This window comes from Microtus oregoni, unplaced genomic scaffold (genome assembly GCF_018167655.1).
Source record: "Microtus oregoni isolate MIOR12 unplaced genomic scaffold, Mior012 000001F_ref0000356, whole genome shotgun sequence".
NCBI classification, from domain to species: domain Eukaryota; kingdom Metazoa; phylum Chordata; class Mammalia; order Rodentia; family Cricetidae; genus Microtus; species Microtus oregoni.
Window position 1 is genome coordinate 68102899 of NW_024543060.1, and position 17047 is coordinate 68119945.

At 43.8% G+C, this 17047-nt stretch overlaps 1 protein-coding gene across 1 annotated transcript in view; it reads left to right on the forward strand.

Moving 5' to 3' along the window:
- Nucleotides 1-846: 846 nt before the first annotated feature.
- Nucleotides 847-17047, forward strand: part of Lgr5 (leucine rich repeat containing G protein-coupled receptor 5) — a 136584-nt gene continuing 120383 nt past the window's right edge. Inside the window, exon 1 of the mRNA XM_041669033.1 lies at nucleotides 847-1253. Coding sequence (XP_041524967.1) covers nucleotides 1039-1253 — 215 coding nt within the window. The 5' untranslated portion in view covers nucleotides 847-1038. The remainder of the gene's footprint in view (nucleotides 1254-17047) is intronic.

The following is a 17047-nucleotide window of genomic DNA, read 5'->3' on the forward strand; positions in this document are numbered from 1 at the left end:
AGAAAGAATCTGGAATCTTCCACAAAATGAACAGCCTGGGTCTGTTCAGCATCCCTTCATTAGAGGTCATTGCCGTGAAAATATCGCCCCCACCCCCAGGCCGCTGCATTTTAAAGTCACTTTGGCCGGCCTCCCTGTGCCGGAATGAATTGGGAAGACCCTGGAGTGCCGGCTTACTCGTTTTATTTGTTTAGCGATGTCTTCAGAAGGCTTTGATTTTGAAACAAGAGCGAGCCAGACAGCGCCTTGACGGGACGATCAAAAAGGCCACCCATCTTCCCGGGGGAGTCTTGCTCTCATTCCTTGATGACTATCTTTCTGATTAGATTTTGGTCTTTTTTAGAAGCGCTGCGTGCATCCCTCCGGTTATCTGACATGGACTTGGAGGAAGCCTGCGTTATCTATCTTTCGGCCCCTAAGTGTCTGCTTATGTTGTTCTGAAACAGGTCCCCTCAGTTCTCAGCTCTCTGTTGCGGGTACCCAAGAACTGTAGAGGGTGGGTGCAGGTGGGGGTCCCCCTGCCCGGTCTGTGACTCTGAGTGCTGGAACCCACCCCTCAGAGGCGTACGTAGTTGGAGCGCCCAGCATTCGTCAATACTTAGGGCTGCCAGCCGTGGCGCAGCCGGGTCCTGGGAAAGGAGACGGGGTGGGAGGGAGGAGGGAAAGCGAGGCCGGGCTCAGGGGGTGCCTGGAAAGCTGGGCTGCGCTGACGTCACTGGGCGCGCAATTTGGCTGGAGCGCTTTAAAAAAGGAGCGTGCGAGCGGAGATGCTGCTGCGCACAGCTCAGACCGCCTGCAGCAGCAACAACCGCTCACCGCCACTGCGGCGACTGCAGCGAGGGGGGCTCCCGAGGCTGGTGTGGCTACAGCGCGCGGCACGGTCTCCACGGAGCTACTACCCGGCAGACGCCTGCCTGGCTGCAGACGCCCGGTGAACTGCAGAAGCCCGTGAAGAGGCGCCCTGAGCGTCTAGGTCTGCATCAGCCCCGGCTCTGCCCTCTACAGGCTTCCGGCTCGCAGCTCTCAGCCTCGGGCACCATGGACACCTCCCGCGTCCGCAGCATGCTCCTGTCCTTGCCCGCGCTGCTGCAGCTGGTAGCCGCCGGTAGCCAGCCGAGGCCGGACACGATGCCGCGGGGTTGCCCGTCACACTGTCAGTGTGACCTGGATGGCAGGATGCTGCTCAAGGTGGACTGCTCGGACCTGGGGCTCTCGGAGCTGCCCTCCAACCTCAGCGTCTTCACCTCGTACCTGTAAGTGTACCCCTGCCTCTCTGCAGACAGGGGACTTGGGGGAATGGGGGAAACCATGTCTGGGGTTTCCGGGTGCACGCCTGCTCTAAAGGGGCCGAGTGATTTTGCCAAGGGCATCCTGACCGGACCTGCTCCGGCCTCCAGAGAAAAGCACGTGTCTCTGACAGAGCCTCTCCTGGCTTTCTGTACCCCCAGGAGAAGCCGCTGGAAGCGCACCCGGGTCAAAAGCTGGTGCACAAGCAGCTTCCCATTGCAGCACCTGGCAGGTCGCAGGACCAGTCCCTCCTAATGTGGGCATTTGTGTGCAGAGTGAGGGGTTTGTGCTCAGGAAACCTGGAACCTGGGGGCAGGCTGCCCTACTGACTGCTCACGGGCGCGAACTCTGTATCAGGGCTGTAAAACTTTCCCTGCTAGAGAAACCCAACTTCTCCAAGCCCGGGTGTGTGTGTGGGGGGGGGGGGGGGGGGCTCCTGCTCTGCATTCCCGCACCCGAGTGTGATGTAACCTTTTTTCTTTTCTTCTTTTTTCTTTTCTTTTCTTTTTTTTTTTTTAAACAAAGTGATTAAAATGTGGCAACCACAAACCCCGATTAGAGCTGCCAGAACGTTATCTTTACCTTTGGCTGGCCGAACCGCCCTTTGAAGTGCCGGCGGCCACATTGTAATCTTTAACCATCTCCTCCCCCGCGGCAGCAAAGGGAAGTGGGATGAAGGCAGCCGGGCTGGTAAACAGGGGCACCGCAGACATCCAAAGGGGGTCCTGGAGCTATCTATCAGCCCTTGGGGGTTCTCCCAGTTTTTCTGCCCCTGCTACTGCGTCCAAATCCCCGATCATGGAAATAAGGCTTGGACTCCTTTATAAGATGGTCTCTGAGAAGCCCAGGCAGGAGGGTAACAGGTGGTGGGGTAGATGAGGTGACTCAGAAGAAACCCAGGTCTGTGGGACCAAGATAAGTACTCCTCCCAACTCTCCCCTTCTAATCTGAAGCCCTGTTTCTTGGGGCCCAGAGACCAGAGATCGAGGCTACCTTGGGGGTAACCCTATCTCTTACACTACGAGGTGAAATTTGTGGGCTTTAATTTTTTTTTTTTTTTTAAATCAAGACATTTCGCTGAGCCCATCCCAAATCCTGTATTGCCAGTTTCGGCTTTCTCTGATGTACCTTGGCAGGGGCTGACTGAGATGTTTGTGAGTTCATTTTTCCCTCTGGTTAGTCGTTTGAAGGAAAGAAACACGAGGCTTGCACAATGTTCCCCCCGTTAGGCACCGAGTGCTTTTCTGGAGACAATGAAGGGCAGAAAATATTGTTCAACCTGTTTTGATGTTGAGTCTCAAGAAAAAGACCAGCCTCCTAGGTTTCCGTTTTTGGTGCATAGCAGACACCTCCGTGTTTCAGGAAACCGTTCAGGTCATTTTTCTTCACATAGGTAGGATATAAAATGCCCTCCCCACTGCCGGGACAGATTTCCCTTTAATTGAACTCATTACACATAGTGATGTATGTGTGTGTGTATACACACACACACACACACACACACACATATATATATGTATATATATATATATATATGTATGTGTATATATATATATATATGGGATAGACTTCTGCTCTGGGAAACAATCATTCTCTCATAATTTACTTTTCCTTCCAAACAGCTGGTTTACCACATAGTTCAGCATGCTTCCCTTCCCCCAGCCTTCCTAGTTTAACCACTACCCAGTGATTCGAGGATAATGTGTTCTCCAGTATAGCTCGTTTCTGAGGTCAGTTTGGAGATTGCTTTTTAGAAACTAGACTATTCTTCCCCCCCCCACCCCCGCACCCCTAAGGAAACTGGGCTATAGGCATGTGCAATGAGCACCCCCTCATACACATTTCAAGTATATGCATACTGAAAAACAAGCATCCATGATAAAATATGCAAACAAGTTGATAAAATGTCGGGTTACTTTTTTCTCCCACTTGAAGGAATGAACATTTGTTGGGCTTATGTTACGAAAAGCCTAAACATATTTTTATGCTGTTTCCCATATACTTCCAATGTATTTAATTACATCCTTCTCATTTCAAAGTGACAGCCGCCTACTGCCCTCTGTCCCTCACTATAGACAACCTCTGCGCGTCGGGATGCTATTAGGAAGGCTGTTGTCATTGTACTCTTGTGCTATGTGTCGACATTCTGTGCCCCATGTAAGGAAAAGGGCTGTCTGTGCCTTCTGAAACATTTAACTCCTAGTGTCTGTAAACAGTGGCAGACCTGTCTCTCACCTTGTGTTTCTGAATTGGTGAATACTGAACGTAGCAAGCCGTCCTAACTGTGGAAAAACCTGCCTGTTCTTCTTGATTTTTTTTTTCTCCTTCTGGGCACAAAATGCCAGCAGCGGCGGCATGCCCTTCACCCTGGGTTGAAGATTGAGGGTTTCTGTTTGACAACTCAAGGGTCTTCTGGACAGACTTAGGAGTAAATGATGCCCTCTTTTGGTTCCCCCTTGTATTACCTGAACATTTCTGACTCGGCTGTAGATTCCCAATTCAGTGGTTCTCAATCTTCCTCATGGCGTGGTGACCCTCCCCCCCTCCCCAGCCATAAAATTATTTTCATTGCTACCTCATAACTGTAATTTACTACTTTTAGGAACCGTAATGTAAATACTTTTGGAGATAAGAGGTTTATTAACAGGGTCATGACCTATAGGTTGAGAGCCACTGTAAAGGGTATTTTTTATTTATTGGTATTCAAGTAAATAAGCGTGCCGTTTCTTTATTTTTTTTTGTTTTGAAATTTAAAATTTTGAAATATTTGAACGAGAGCATTAAAATAATGATCTCACTGCCCTGGTACACAATAGTAATTAGTGACCCAGATATTTAGGTGGCATAGAAGGCTGTCTCTTACTGTTTGCAGTACGGTATCACCGTTTATTTAGTCAAAATGTTATCTCCCAGTAAAGAACAAGCGTTTTGTTTCCTTCAAACAGACTGGCTGGCAAGTTCCAGCTATAAACATTTGCCCGCTAGATTGGCCATAATCTGATAGCTGACAAAAAAAAAAAAATCTGTACAGGTAAAAGTTTCCTAGCCCTCTTTATACAAAGCACAAGCGATTTATGCACCATTTTATGACCTCCCTTCCCAGAAAATGCAAAGCCTAAGGCAGCCTCTACCATCACACTAAGTGTGCATTCCCAGTAGCTGGACCACTGAACATCACTGAAAACTGAACGTTTCTCCTTCGGCTCTTTCCTCTCTTGTCCTTTTCTCCGTTGACCTGTTCACCCCTCATCCACTCCCATTGGATATGGGCCAGTAAGGTTCACTCTGCAGAAAATAAGACACATGGAGAAGCTAAAACATAAAGTAGACAATAATTGTGTACAATGCTTAGTTCATCTCATCGGCGATCGGTCAGAAGCAAAGCGGTCCAAGCTAGCATCTCATCTTCTTGTGTCGAGTCATTGTAGAACATCAGATGTGGTAGTTTTCCGAGCAGGGTCATAAACGTAAACTTCTGCGTGCTAGTTTACCTGTCCTTCATCTAGTTACTGTGGCACCCAGGAAGGCTTGGTAAGCAGCTTACTATAATTAGCAGCCTTTCCTCGCTAGTCCCCAGTAGCTCTTTCACTTTTAAATGAAAGCTAACCCTTTCTTTAGTTGATGCTGAACAGCGTGAGCATACGGCCCACTAGCAAATGTATGCTGTAGGAGCAAAATAAATCAAGAGAACATTTATAGTTTTTGCAGTTTGGTTGCTTCTATGTATAATTAATGAAACTGGTCTTACTAAGAGCTAATCAGAAAAATCTCGACTATATCATGTATGACTCTAGGTTTTTACATGGCTGAACACTTAAGATACAGTTTCAAAATTAAAGAAAAAGTTTCAGAATCTTCTTCAAAAATTGCGTGATGTATCTCTGGTTCTGCTCAAACAAAGACATTTTTTTTTAAGCAAAAGAAAATATTTGTCCTTTAGAAATGGTTTCAGAGGGTTTCAGGTATGTCTTCCAATTTAGATCAAATGCAAAATGCATACAGTTTGCAGTGGCTTGTGCAGGTGTTTGCATCTGTCTAAAGGAGAGTAGTCATAACTTCCCTGCATTGTAATGGAGTTCTCTCTTTCCCAAGATCAGCTGCGAATCCAGGAGAGATTTTGTTATGGCAGCTACTATGGATGCTAAGTGACTGGATTAATCTAAATAGTTTTTAAATGGCAAGTTGTGAAACAATTTTATAACACAAATTCAGAACAAACACCTTACAGATCGTGTCCAGCATGGTGTGACAGAGTTGATGAAGCCTCGATGTGTATATAGACTAGCGATATCTCCAGGGTCTTTCCTTCTGGCTGTATTTTCTTCTAAGTAAAGGCTGCTGAAGATGTAGCCATATTAGGAGACATGAATGAAGAAATAAGGTCCCAATGGCAGCATTCGCCCTGGAATATGCCTAAGGACATTCAGAAACACAAAACTTGTCTATGACATCTCATAACTCAGTTTTTAATTTGAGCTAACTGATTGTTTTGTATGAAAATAACATTGCGCAAGCAATTCCATAAAAGCATCAACATTAAATATGTTACAGTATATTTAGTTTTGAGCTGATACCGAATTTTGACTTACCTCAATAAAATCCTTCATATTCTACCAAACTGAAGTGTTTGACTAAATGTTAACAATAAATTTAAATATGCTTGCAGTTAGCCTAAAGCACATGCCATAGTACATAAATGAAAAACTACAGTAAGCCCTACCTTGAGCAACTTTGTTACGTTTTATTTTGTTCAAATATTCACATAAATTTAGAATAAATCTAAGAGGCACGTTTCCATGTAAACATCTCCTCCTACTGATATTTTTGATAAATGGAAGTCTTCACAAGCAGGCCAATTCCCCCAGTATTCAATCTCCTCACAACCACTGCACTGTTTTCCCCGTAGAGCCTTGTTTGGTAGCCGAGAGACGTGACATACACAATCGCTAAAGCCACACTGACAAGTTTCAGGGGAACGAAGCAAGCTGCTGAACTCTGCCTGGGAGTTCCTTCCCCGCCCCCCCCACACACACACCACTCTTTCACCCCCGGTGGCTGCTTCAACTCACTCTCTTATATCACGTTATTTTCACAAACTGGATGCCTAGGAGAGTCCATGAGTTACAATGGAAAACTAGTTATGAAAATTTTATAATTCAACATTAATTTTGTTAGCCGTAAGTTATGTGGTGGGAAGTGGGTCATTCCTATCTTAAAAATGTATTTTCTCCCATCTCTCCCAGTTAAACTTTTCTGCTACAGTGGTTGAGCCCAGTAGGGAGGCCTTATCCGAAAGTAGACGAAAAAACAAGAATTGTTGGATTTCGGAAATGGAATGACATTGCCTACTGACCACAGTGAAAGACTCGCAACGGGGTTAATATTAGTGGAGGTATTATTTAAAAGATGCTTCCTCTGCAGGAATCTTTCTTCGTACCCCATATATTCTATCCTCAATGAGTACACTTGAAATGGAAGACGCTAGAGTGTCTACTCTGATATATACAAAGGAGCCCATCCCTGATGGCAAGATCATCCCCTTTTGGCTAAGGGGAATACTCCAGAAACAGTTGCATGACGTCAGCCCTGTGCTATACACTCTTCATTTGGCTGCAAGCTCCTGCAGGGAAGGAAGTTTTCTACTACCTGTCATGTCAATGCTTGGCTTTTAGTCAATACTCAACAAATATTTGTAGTGTCGAACTTATCCTAATCAGCTGCATTAGCTGCCGGAATCCCAGTGGCAAAAATGGACCAGAAAAAGAGAGGCGTGGTATACAAGTACGCATGACCATTGCCCGGTCCCAACTGAAATACAGTGAAATTAAAGTCAGCTCACATAACGCAGCAAACTGTTTCAGAATGCACGAGAATGAACATATGCAGATTACATTGTTGCTTTAATAAAGATAATTGAAACTTACCCTGCCACGCTAACACGTTGTGATGAGTGCCTGACTTGTATACTCCATAACATCTTTATCATGTAGGTACCGTTCGTGACAGGAAGGTCTGTAAGTTTATTTCAAGGGTGTTCCCATTGATCAAAATAAATTTGTGTTTTTTGGAAACCGTCATCACGGCCAGTCTCTCAACAACACAAGAAAAACAACTTCTAATTCTTAGTTCCGTCTCATGCTGACTGTGCAGACTGTTCTTTCCAGGAGGGCAATTAATGAAGCCCTCGTAGCAGAAGTACCCCTCGAGGACTTCCAGAGCAAAGTGCAGTTTTGATTCCCCCTAAAACGAGCATTCTGGTTCACAGTATAGGGCCAGCTATCAACTTAGTAGGTACATGTCCTCTTTCTCACTACCTCAGGGGGATTGTTCTTGTCTCTGAGTCTGAGTAGCTGCAGTAGTTAAAGACTATGGCCAAGACGGACAAGCTGATGAGTTAGCTTCCAGGCAAGATTCCCGTGTTTGTTTGTTTGTTTCTGTGGCTGGATCTGTGGGTTGAATCAAGTCGCTGCCTTCCTTGAAATTATCTCTCAGGTGAGCATTATGAACCCCCTGAACAGGTGAATCTTTTATCCTCAGAATGATATACGATGAATGGGTGTTACAAAAGTGCCTGGATGGCTTCCTATGGTCCGAACAGGGAGCTATTTCTCTAACATAGATGACAAAGAGTGTCATTACCCAGTTTAATACGAAGATCAGTGTGATGTGGTCTTGCGAACCAGCTAGAATCCCGTTACATTAGAGACAACCTCCTCCTTAAGACAAAGATCCTTGCCCAAAGTGCGTGTTTGGCTTCCTGAGGCTTTCAATTCATTTGCTATTGCAAACCTGACATACATTAATAATAGGTGACTAACAGCAACACGATAAAACAATGAGTGAAAATTTCACTACACATTATAGTCAGTATAAAAGTCCCTCCACTAAATAAGCGCCTATATTTGGAAAATATCAGATTCTTTGGGGGTACAGTCTCTAGGGTCCCTTAGAATGCTACTCCTTTGCCCTAAATTTGCAATTAACTTAATTAAGTAATCTTTAAAATTATATAGCAATTACTAATTTTCAAGTATTTCACTTCTTACTCACACATATCTGTTTTATTCCTCTTGCCGTCAGAGGGAATTTTGCTTCATCTGCCGACAAGGACTGTCACCACAAGGAAGGAAAGTGATCTCATGCACACACCACACACCCCCTCACATACCAATACGAAGCGCTTCCCTTTGTGCTCCTTGCTTGGCGGAAATGATACATACGGTCATTGACAGAGCATTGCAGTGGAGGGACAACCCTTTGAGGGGAGAGACAGGGATGCTGCCTGTCTGAAGGAACCTGCAGTTTCAGAGGCTGAAATGCAGAAGACAGTTGTCCTGGTAAAGGGAGCCTAACTCCAGCTGAGAAGGCGTGCTCCGAGCTGACCTCCCAGTCAGCCTGCCAACCAAGATTAAGCTTCCCTCAAGTGGATCCTTGTTAGCCCAGCCTTTTAAAACCCCACTGTTGCTCATCTTTCACAATTGGAAGCCAAGTGTTGCAAACTGTTACTCAATTTTGCAGCCAAATTCCTTTGTTTCCTCCCCTTTCTCCCTTCCCAACACACCTCCCCCACCCACATACACATCTCATGGTGACTAACATTATGAACACATCTTCTTTCTAAATCCACACTGAATAGAGACTCTAAGAATTTTTACATTTAAAAAAACTGTACATACACTTGTCTCCCGATTCCAAAACCTTAGTCAAACAGAACAGGGATGTCTATTTGCTTTGATCAAAAAGCCACAAGAGTGTGTTTCTCAGGAAAGTAGAAAACCACTCATGATCTCAAGTGGAAAAAATATAAAAAATTTGCTGAATATTTAACCTTAGTACATAACAAAGATATTATTTTAAAGTTGGTTGGTTACTGTGAGCTGTGTTAGGGCTTTCATTGTGTTGTGTTTGGGTTTACTCGATGTTATTTTAATGAGTTTATTGGTTCGGCACACAAAACGCCACATGGGGCTTGAAATTTTTAGGTAATAAATTTTTCTTATGAGCTTTTGCTTGAAGGAATTCTGTTATATAATCTGTTGATCTTTAGCTCCGCGGACACAAAAGTAACTGTCCTGTTTCTATATACATAGAAGTAAGGAGCATTTGATTATGAAAGCCAAATAAAACTGTCTGTGGACAGAACTGCATTGTTCAGTCATCTTTTATTAATAGACATCACAGTAAACATCGACTTCACAGTATCTGATTAATTTTCAGAATAAACTTGGAGTCATCTAGTAAAGTCTGAGATGAGAAATCTTCGTTTTCGTCTTCATATTTCCTTCATAAGGTGTCCCTTAGCCAATATGCCTGCAGTTGGCAGCAGGCCTCTTCTATGGTTGTTACACTGTTGACTGCCCCACAGAATAAACCAAGCAAAAGTTGACCAGAGAAGAGAAAGGGCCAGCTAAGGAAATGGGCTATGAAAGCTGGCAGAACTAAGAGGCACCATGAGTGGATTCCACCAGACAACTGTCTTTGGGGTGGTACATCCCGTTATTCTTCCCCATCCTTTGTGGTTGGTGACAGAGGAGGACAAGAAGGCTACATCTTCCTTATCTCTGACACTTGCCCTTCACCTCTGGCCTTCAGACTCTTAAGTGCAGAAAGAAATCTCCTAATATCAACTCTACGTGCCCCAGAATTGGAGTCGTTGATTCCACCTTGGCGAAGCTACATCTATCGCTCTCCCTGATGTAATCTCAGCTTCCACAGCCCCTGTGCCCAGCAGCTGCTCTTCTCTGGGACTCTCTGCACAACAGAACACAGGGGAAAGTTCAAGTTCTTTTTTTCAGTCTTCAAGCTCGGATAGCAAAAGGAAATCCTGGTTAAGCCCGATTCTCCCAGGATGTAAGCATATCTCGTTTGGAGAACTCCAAAGGTTTAGCCATACGATTAACTGACAGCAAGTAACCCAGTTCCACCTTACAGCTGCTGGCCTTCTAGCAAAACATCAATTTCCCCAGGGTCTTAACCACTGTGAGAAGGGCTAGGTCTGGTCCCAGATGACTATGATGTAGTAATTTGATGCCATTTGCCTTAGCTGTAGAAATATCCCAAGACAGAAATACTGGGAAGGAGCAGCTCACATTGGTAGAGTTATGTGAATTATTAAGAAAAACCAATGCAGAGCTCAGAGGAATAGCCAACTATATTTATAAAAAGTTTTATAAAGAATTAAAGGGGGAGGTGACAAGATAGATGAGCTTGTCGCAAAGCCTGACGACCTGAGTTTCATGCCCAGGACCCACATGGCGGAAGGAAAGAATTGACTCTCCACAGGCGTACTGCGCAGCCCCTCCCCCAAATAAATAAGTATAAAAATGATTAAAGTACTGAACAAAATATTTTATCCACAAATTACCAGGCTGACATGCTGTGGTCAAATCACATAGCGCAGGGTTGAAATGAGAGCGTTTTATTAGAATGCTACCTTTTCTCTCCAGGTAGATTGAATTAAAATCACTGTGATGGGTTGTAGAGGATTTTGATGAGGCAAAAGCCATGTTGACCCCGGGAATTTAGAATCAGAAAGATGTAGAAAACCAGAGAATCCCAACCAACACTGTCGTTTCACAAGTGACACACATCTGTGTTCAGAAGCAAGCTGTGTTCCTTCCTCAAAGTATACAACTGGCAAAAACGGACCCAGAATCCAGGTCTCCTGAAAACCTCACACCAGTGTCCCCTTTCTGGGCCATTTTGTTCCAATTTTCAAATGAAATTTGAACTCTTGGTTTCCTAGGTGATGCCAAGTATCATGTTGCTTACATCCTATGACACGGGATTGTGTCTAAGCCTGTGCCTGAATTTTAACATCGTTAAAGGTAGAAGCAGCTAAAATATCCCTACATGATGTTTTTTTAAAAATCTGTAAGGCAAAGCAAAAAAAAAAAAAAAGCAAACATAAATCCCTCAGATTTAGCCTAAAGGACATGGACCTCCAAACTTTCTGCTCACTTTGGTTAAATGTGTTTGTTGTTATTCACAGTACGTTTATGACCTTAACCTGACCAGATGGCTCTTGTCATCGATCCTGTCTCTCTCTCTCCCTTTGCTCTGACATTGGATCCCTTTCCAGTCTTCTCGCTTTTTGCCTCATAACTCTCTGGCGTTATTTCATCGGTCCTGAGCCGTTTTTCTTTGCTGGGTCAATGGGAGCCACAGTCAAGGCTCTCAGGGGCCCATCCTTCTTTGCTGCTCCCTCTGCCTTATACCAACCTTGACGCTTGGCTCTGTGCCCGTGTGTAGCCTGTGGTACGCCTTCACCTTGGAAACTGTGAGATACTGTCTTCCCTGTAGCAGATGCGCCCTGTTCTGTCAGCCTGATCATACCTGCATCGTATTGGAAGCTACATTTGAGAAATACCCCCTTGCTCGTGTATGCCTGTTCGTGGGTTACTTCAAAGAACACATGACTTGGTGACACGAAAGGGAGAGAGAGCTTAGCTTTTTTTCAGGCGGCCAGGTCCTGTTCTGAAACCAGTGGTTCCTCCTGCCCTCATTGTGGCGACACCCAATCATAAAGTTATTTTCGTTGGTATTTTGTAACTGTAATTTTGCTACTGTGAGGGATTGTCTATGTTTTCTGATGGTCTTAGGGGGACTCTTGTGAAAAGGTTGTGCCCCAAGGAGTCACGACCTATAGGCTGAGAACCACTGACCTAACCACTATACAAGACTTATACTTTGTCCTTTCTTAAGTATAAGGCGCCTTTTACTTTTTTTTTTACCACAAAATAAATGTATAACAGAGAAAGAACTTGCCAAAAGAATGTCTGCTGCAACCTTAAGCTGGATTGGCAAGGAGGGTCTTCCCTCGACACTTTGTAGACTGCCTTGTTGGTAAAAGATCAACAGAGACTCCCGGGAGCGGGGGACCACCAGGTTGCCTAAGGAGGGGTGAACCGGCCCAGGTCGGAAACGGAGCAGGTCAAAACTCCCGTGCTGATCAGTAGTGGGATCGCGCCTGTGAATAGCCACTGCACTCCAGCCTGGGCAACATAGCGAGACCCCGTCTCTTTAAAAAAAAAAAAAAAAAAAAAAGATCAACAGAGAGAGGAAAAGACACTCCAAAGGTGTTGTTCATACATGTATTCCTAGCTTCTCAATGGACTTCCCAACAACAGTAGAGAAAATTATTATTATTACTCCCACCCTAGTGGTAAGATGATAAGATTTCTTGAGGATGATCGCAGGCCTATGTTAAGCGACTTTGGCAAGTGACTTTATGTTTTGACCTTTCATCTGAAAACTGAGCATCATAATACCTACCTTTTGGGGTTGTTCTGGAGATCAGCAGAGTAATTCACGCCCCTCACTGAAGCTGCCTTTAGAGTCATGGTTTCTCAACATGTGGGTGGCAACCCCCACTATGTCAGATGTTTGCATTATGGTTCGAAACAGTAGCAAAATTGTAGTTAGGAAGTAGCAAGGAAAGAATTTAATAGTTGGGGGTTTCTGCAACATGAGGAGCTGAATTAAGAGGTCTCAGCATTAGGAAGGTTGAGAGCCTCCCTGATTTAGATGTTGGATGCTACTGTTTTTTTTTGCTGATATTACAGTGATCACACCGCCTTACCTCGTCTTTTGGTACCTAAAATAGTTAAGTAATTTGACCTGAACTTTTTATAAAAATGCAATTTTCACTGGATAAAAATTGACAATGTTCAAAGACAGAGAATAGCAGAGTCCCTAGTAGGTCTAGAAGAGAAAGGAAAAGAAGCAAAAGGGGACAATTTCCAATGGTCTGGTTATTGCCAGCATTTGTTAGAAATGAAAACATCCTTTTATCTCTTATCCTTTGGATCAAACAGATAGAAGCCTCTCTGTTTTGAACGACGTTTTATTTTGGCAGGCAGCTGTAGAGGTGTGCAAAACGTCTCCAGGATTGGTGACAGCTAAGTGAGCATTTTACCTCAGAGAGTGGACTGATGGCCCAGTATTCCAGACTCTTCCCGGATTTAATGAATGCCTTCTTGGCAGGATCCTGGACCCCTCTACAGAAAAGATGAGCCTCTGCTGGGCCAGTCAGCAGGTCTAAAATGAAGAGGGGAAATCATATATCTTCCTACATGTAAAAAGATAATTCTTAACTCCCAAGTAGCTGAAGAAGTAAGTTGGATAGCAGGAGGCACATTTATTTTTCAAAGCCCAAAGGAGAACTTAGCCACATCTCTAATACTAGTTAGCCAGAAGCACGGATTAAAGAAGGGGATTCTGCTGGCCTAGCTTTTTAAAACTCAGCTTAAATCGTCACCAGAGCAAAGAAGAGCAGAAGATAGCAAAATCCAAGTGATTTCAAGTTGGAAGGATAGCTGCTAGACTAAGGGGAAATTCCCAGGTGAAGAGGAGGGGTAGGAAGAAAGTGACAGAGGAAATGGTGACCGATTTAAAAAGTGATGGGAATTCCAAGATGTGGTCAAGTTCAAGACAGGAAGAGTGACCCTGGTGTACAGAACTGGCTGGAGAAGTTAGACCCAAACAATTCTCTCCTCTATGGAGTTGCTTAACTCTACGGGGAGAGTCCCTAGATAGACACCAGTCAAAATATCTCTCTCTCTCTCTCTCTCTCTCTCTCTCTCTCTCTCTCTCTCTCTCTCTCTCTCTCTGTGTGTGTGTGTGTGTGTGTGTGTGTGTGTGTGTGTCTGTGTGTCTGTGTGTCTGAGAGAGAGAGAGAGAGAGAGAGAGAGAGAGAGAAACAGACACAAAGATTCATTTACACATGAAACAAAAACCAGAGAAATGCTCATTTAGGAAGAAAACAATTTCAAAATAAATGAAGTTGCTTCTTGTATAGGATGCTAAAGCCATTGGCATGCTCCACGGTGCTGGAAAATAACACCATGGTGCATAAGGACTCCAAAGAAATGTGGAGAGCAGTATGTTAAATACCCTGGTCTGTGGTCCCCAGCTTACTAACTCTACCTAGAAACTAATATGGCAGTCTCAAAGCTCAGACTCTACAAGAAGTAAACTAAATCATAATCTTGGGGTAAGGGTGGAGAAGAAGTGAAACAGCAAAATGTTTTTTTAGCTCCCCCAGGACAAATCCAAGTTGTCAGCCAAATTTAAAGACCTCTGGTTTAGTCTGGGTGTAGTTACTCACACCTGTAATCTTAGCATTTGGTGCAGCGAAGCTAACGCAGGCTTCCAAGTTCAAGTCCAGTTTAGTTTTGTAATGAGAATGGCCTCAAAAAACAGAAGCAAACAAAAATCAAAAATAACCATGTCTGTGCAGTTCACCCAAGTTATCCCATGAGTTTGTTTCAGCCCAGTGAGGTGCTGGGTACTCAGTTTAGAAAGCAAACTTCAGCCACTTTATCTTTGGTTTTTCGAGACGGGATTTCTCTGTAGCTTTTGGAGCCTGTCCTGGAACTAGCTCTTGGAGACCAGGCTGGCCAGTTTATCTTATAAAAGACATTTTCCTTGGGAATCTCCATATCCAAAAAATAGAGTATTTATTTTATAGAAACAAAGGGAGGGGCTAAAAAGGGAAAAAGAACCATGGCTCCAGATCTGGCTAGTCCACTACCCAACCAGAGAACCTCTAACATGGAGTCTTCCTCCATCTCAGGATTTGCATCTGTGCCCTAAGAGAAGCAGGCGCTGCCCTGAAGGCTCCTCATTCCAGGCATCAGTCAGCCTGACGTTTGTGGGGGTTGTGGCAGGGCAGGTGTAGCCGGATTACAGAAAACTGAAGGTTTCTCCACACTCACACCCCTCCTGATGGTTTCTCCAGCTCAGCCAGAAGCAGGGGCTCCTCTCCAGCAAGGAACACTACACTACTTAAAATGTCTTTATTTGTTTTACAGTTTAGAGGCACCCCCCTCCCATAGGTAGCCTCAAGAGCCCCTTCATTTCATTAACATTAAATCAACAAGATGACCTTCTTTCTGCTTCTCTGTAGCAGGATTAATGGATTTGGGGATGATTTGTGCATCTCCGAGCTAAAGCTCTCGCTGAGAAAACTAGCAGGCTTGACTAATTCCCAGAACTGCCAACTTCATAAACTCACTTTAGGCTTTTAACTTTGACCTGAAGATTCAAGATAACGGCTTCACGCTGCTACGTGTGACAGCGTGCTGTTCATGATGCATCAAAAAATTTATATCAAAAATGACACACTATTTGATAAAAATCACACTGTAGGCGGCATATGCTTTTTTTTTATGCTTGGGAAAAATACCCAGTTCTGTGCACGTCAAAAGGCACCGTCCTAAAAACTGAGCGGGAAATATATCTATAAAATAATCCTGACAGTCGTGTATGTATATTTTAAGCAGGAAGATGCATGGTTTCGTTACCATAGATAGGCTAATAGGAGATGCAGAGGTGTGAAGCTATGGCATGTGGAATGCTGAATGTAATGCTTCTCCTAAGAAGCAAATCTGCCGACTATATAAGACCAGGTACTGTCCCTAAAGAATTTCCCTACACGACTGTTCATACTTTTAAAATTCCAGGCAGCCTTAAATTGGATTCAGAGAACTCTGAATAAAGGAGAAAAAGGGGAAAAAAATACAATATTTCCAGACCATCTGACAAGACTCCATGAAAAGCTTTTGATCAAAGGGTCTTAAGTACACTCTACTGGTATGACAAACAACATTTTTATCCCTTTATTAGATTTATTTTTTTTCTTCTGAAAACTGCAGTGACCAGGGTATGGTTCGTGAAAGAAAGCTGGCAGGCTTGTGTTCTTTGATTCCTAATTAACACCTTTGGTCTCAAAAGAGAACCAACAGAATACTATAAAATGTTGCAGCTGCATTGTGATTCCGCTTGGTTGGTTTGTTAAAAGTTGGCTGCGCATTGGCAGCTGCAATAAAGGAAAAGCTCAATGGATGTTTTGTATTGTGCCTGCTGAAGTGGAAGAAGGCAACCATTTTAGTTTTCAAATGGGCAGCTGCAGAGGGAGGTTTAAATGGAGCTAAGTGCAAGATTTACTGTTAATTTATAGTAAATAAATGGTGAAAATTAAAATAACTTTCCAGTCTTTACAGCCACATTTCAGAAAGGGGGGGGGATTATTAAGGACAATAATTTTGAAACTTCTTAGCAACTGATTTGCGGAATTCGTCAATAAGGAATAGCATTCTTTTTTAAAAAAAAAAAATCAAAATAGGCTTTTTTGAAGGGGCAAGCAAGCCAAAGCCTTAGAAACTAGCTGTTCCCCCTTTAAAAGGTAAAGATATATCTTTCCTGTCCTTGGTAATAGAACTCCCTTGTTCCATTTTGCGGAATCCCTAAAATTTGTTCAGGTGGGAACTGAATAAGATTCCATGCACCCCCATCTCGCTTATTTTAGAGAGCTTGGAGTTGAGCTTTGCCTTGGGTAAGGGAATAAAGGAGGCATTTAACTCTAGTCAGATAAATCTCACTCACATTCAAAAATGCAATTAAGGAAATATGTAAATCTAGATGTTTCATCAGCGCTAGCTAAGGGGTTACTAGTTCTTTCCGAGCACAATGGCTGAACTAAAGGACTTCGGTGTCTGTATAAGAACCATTGTCCAAGGCTACAGACCCTGCTGGAAACAGAGTCTGGTCTGGCCGTGGGAAATACCTCCATATTTAACACAGGTCCTATTTCTGAGAGAAATGGTATGGAAGGAAAAGTATGGAGATTTGACTCTTGCATCCCAATCAACCATGATCTGCCTAATTTGCTTTGATCAAGAAGTAAACTAATTTTTCTGTGAGCTAGCTAAAACTAACGCGTGGGGTGCGGCTTCCGTGCTGTTTCAAAGGGCCTGAA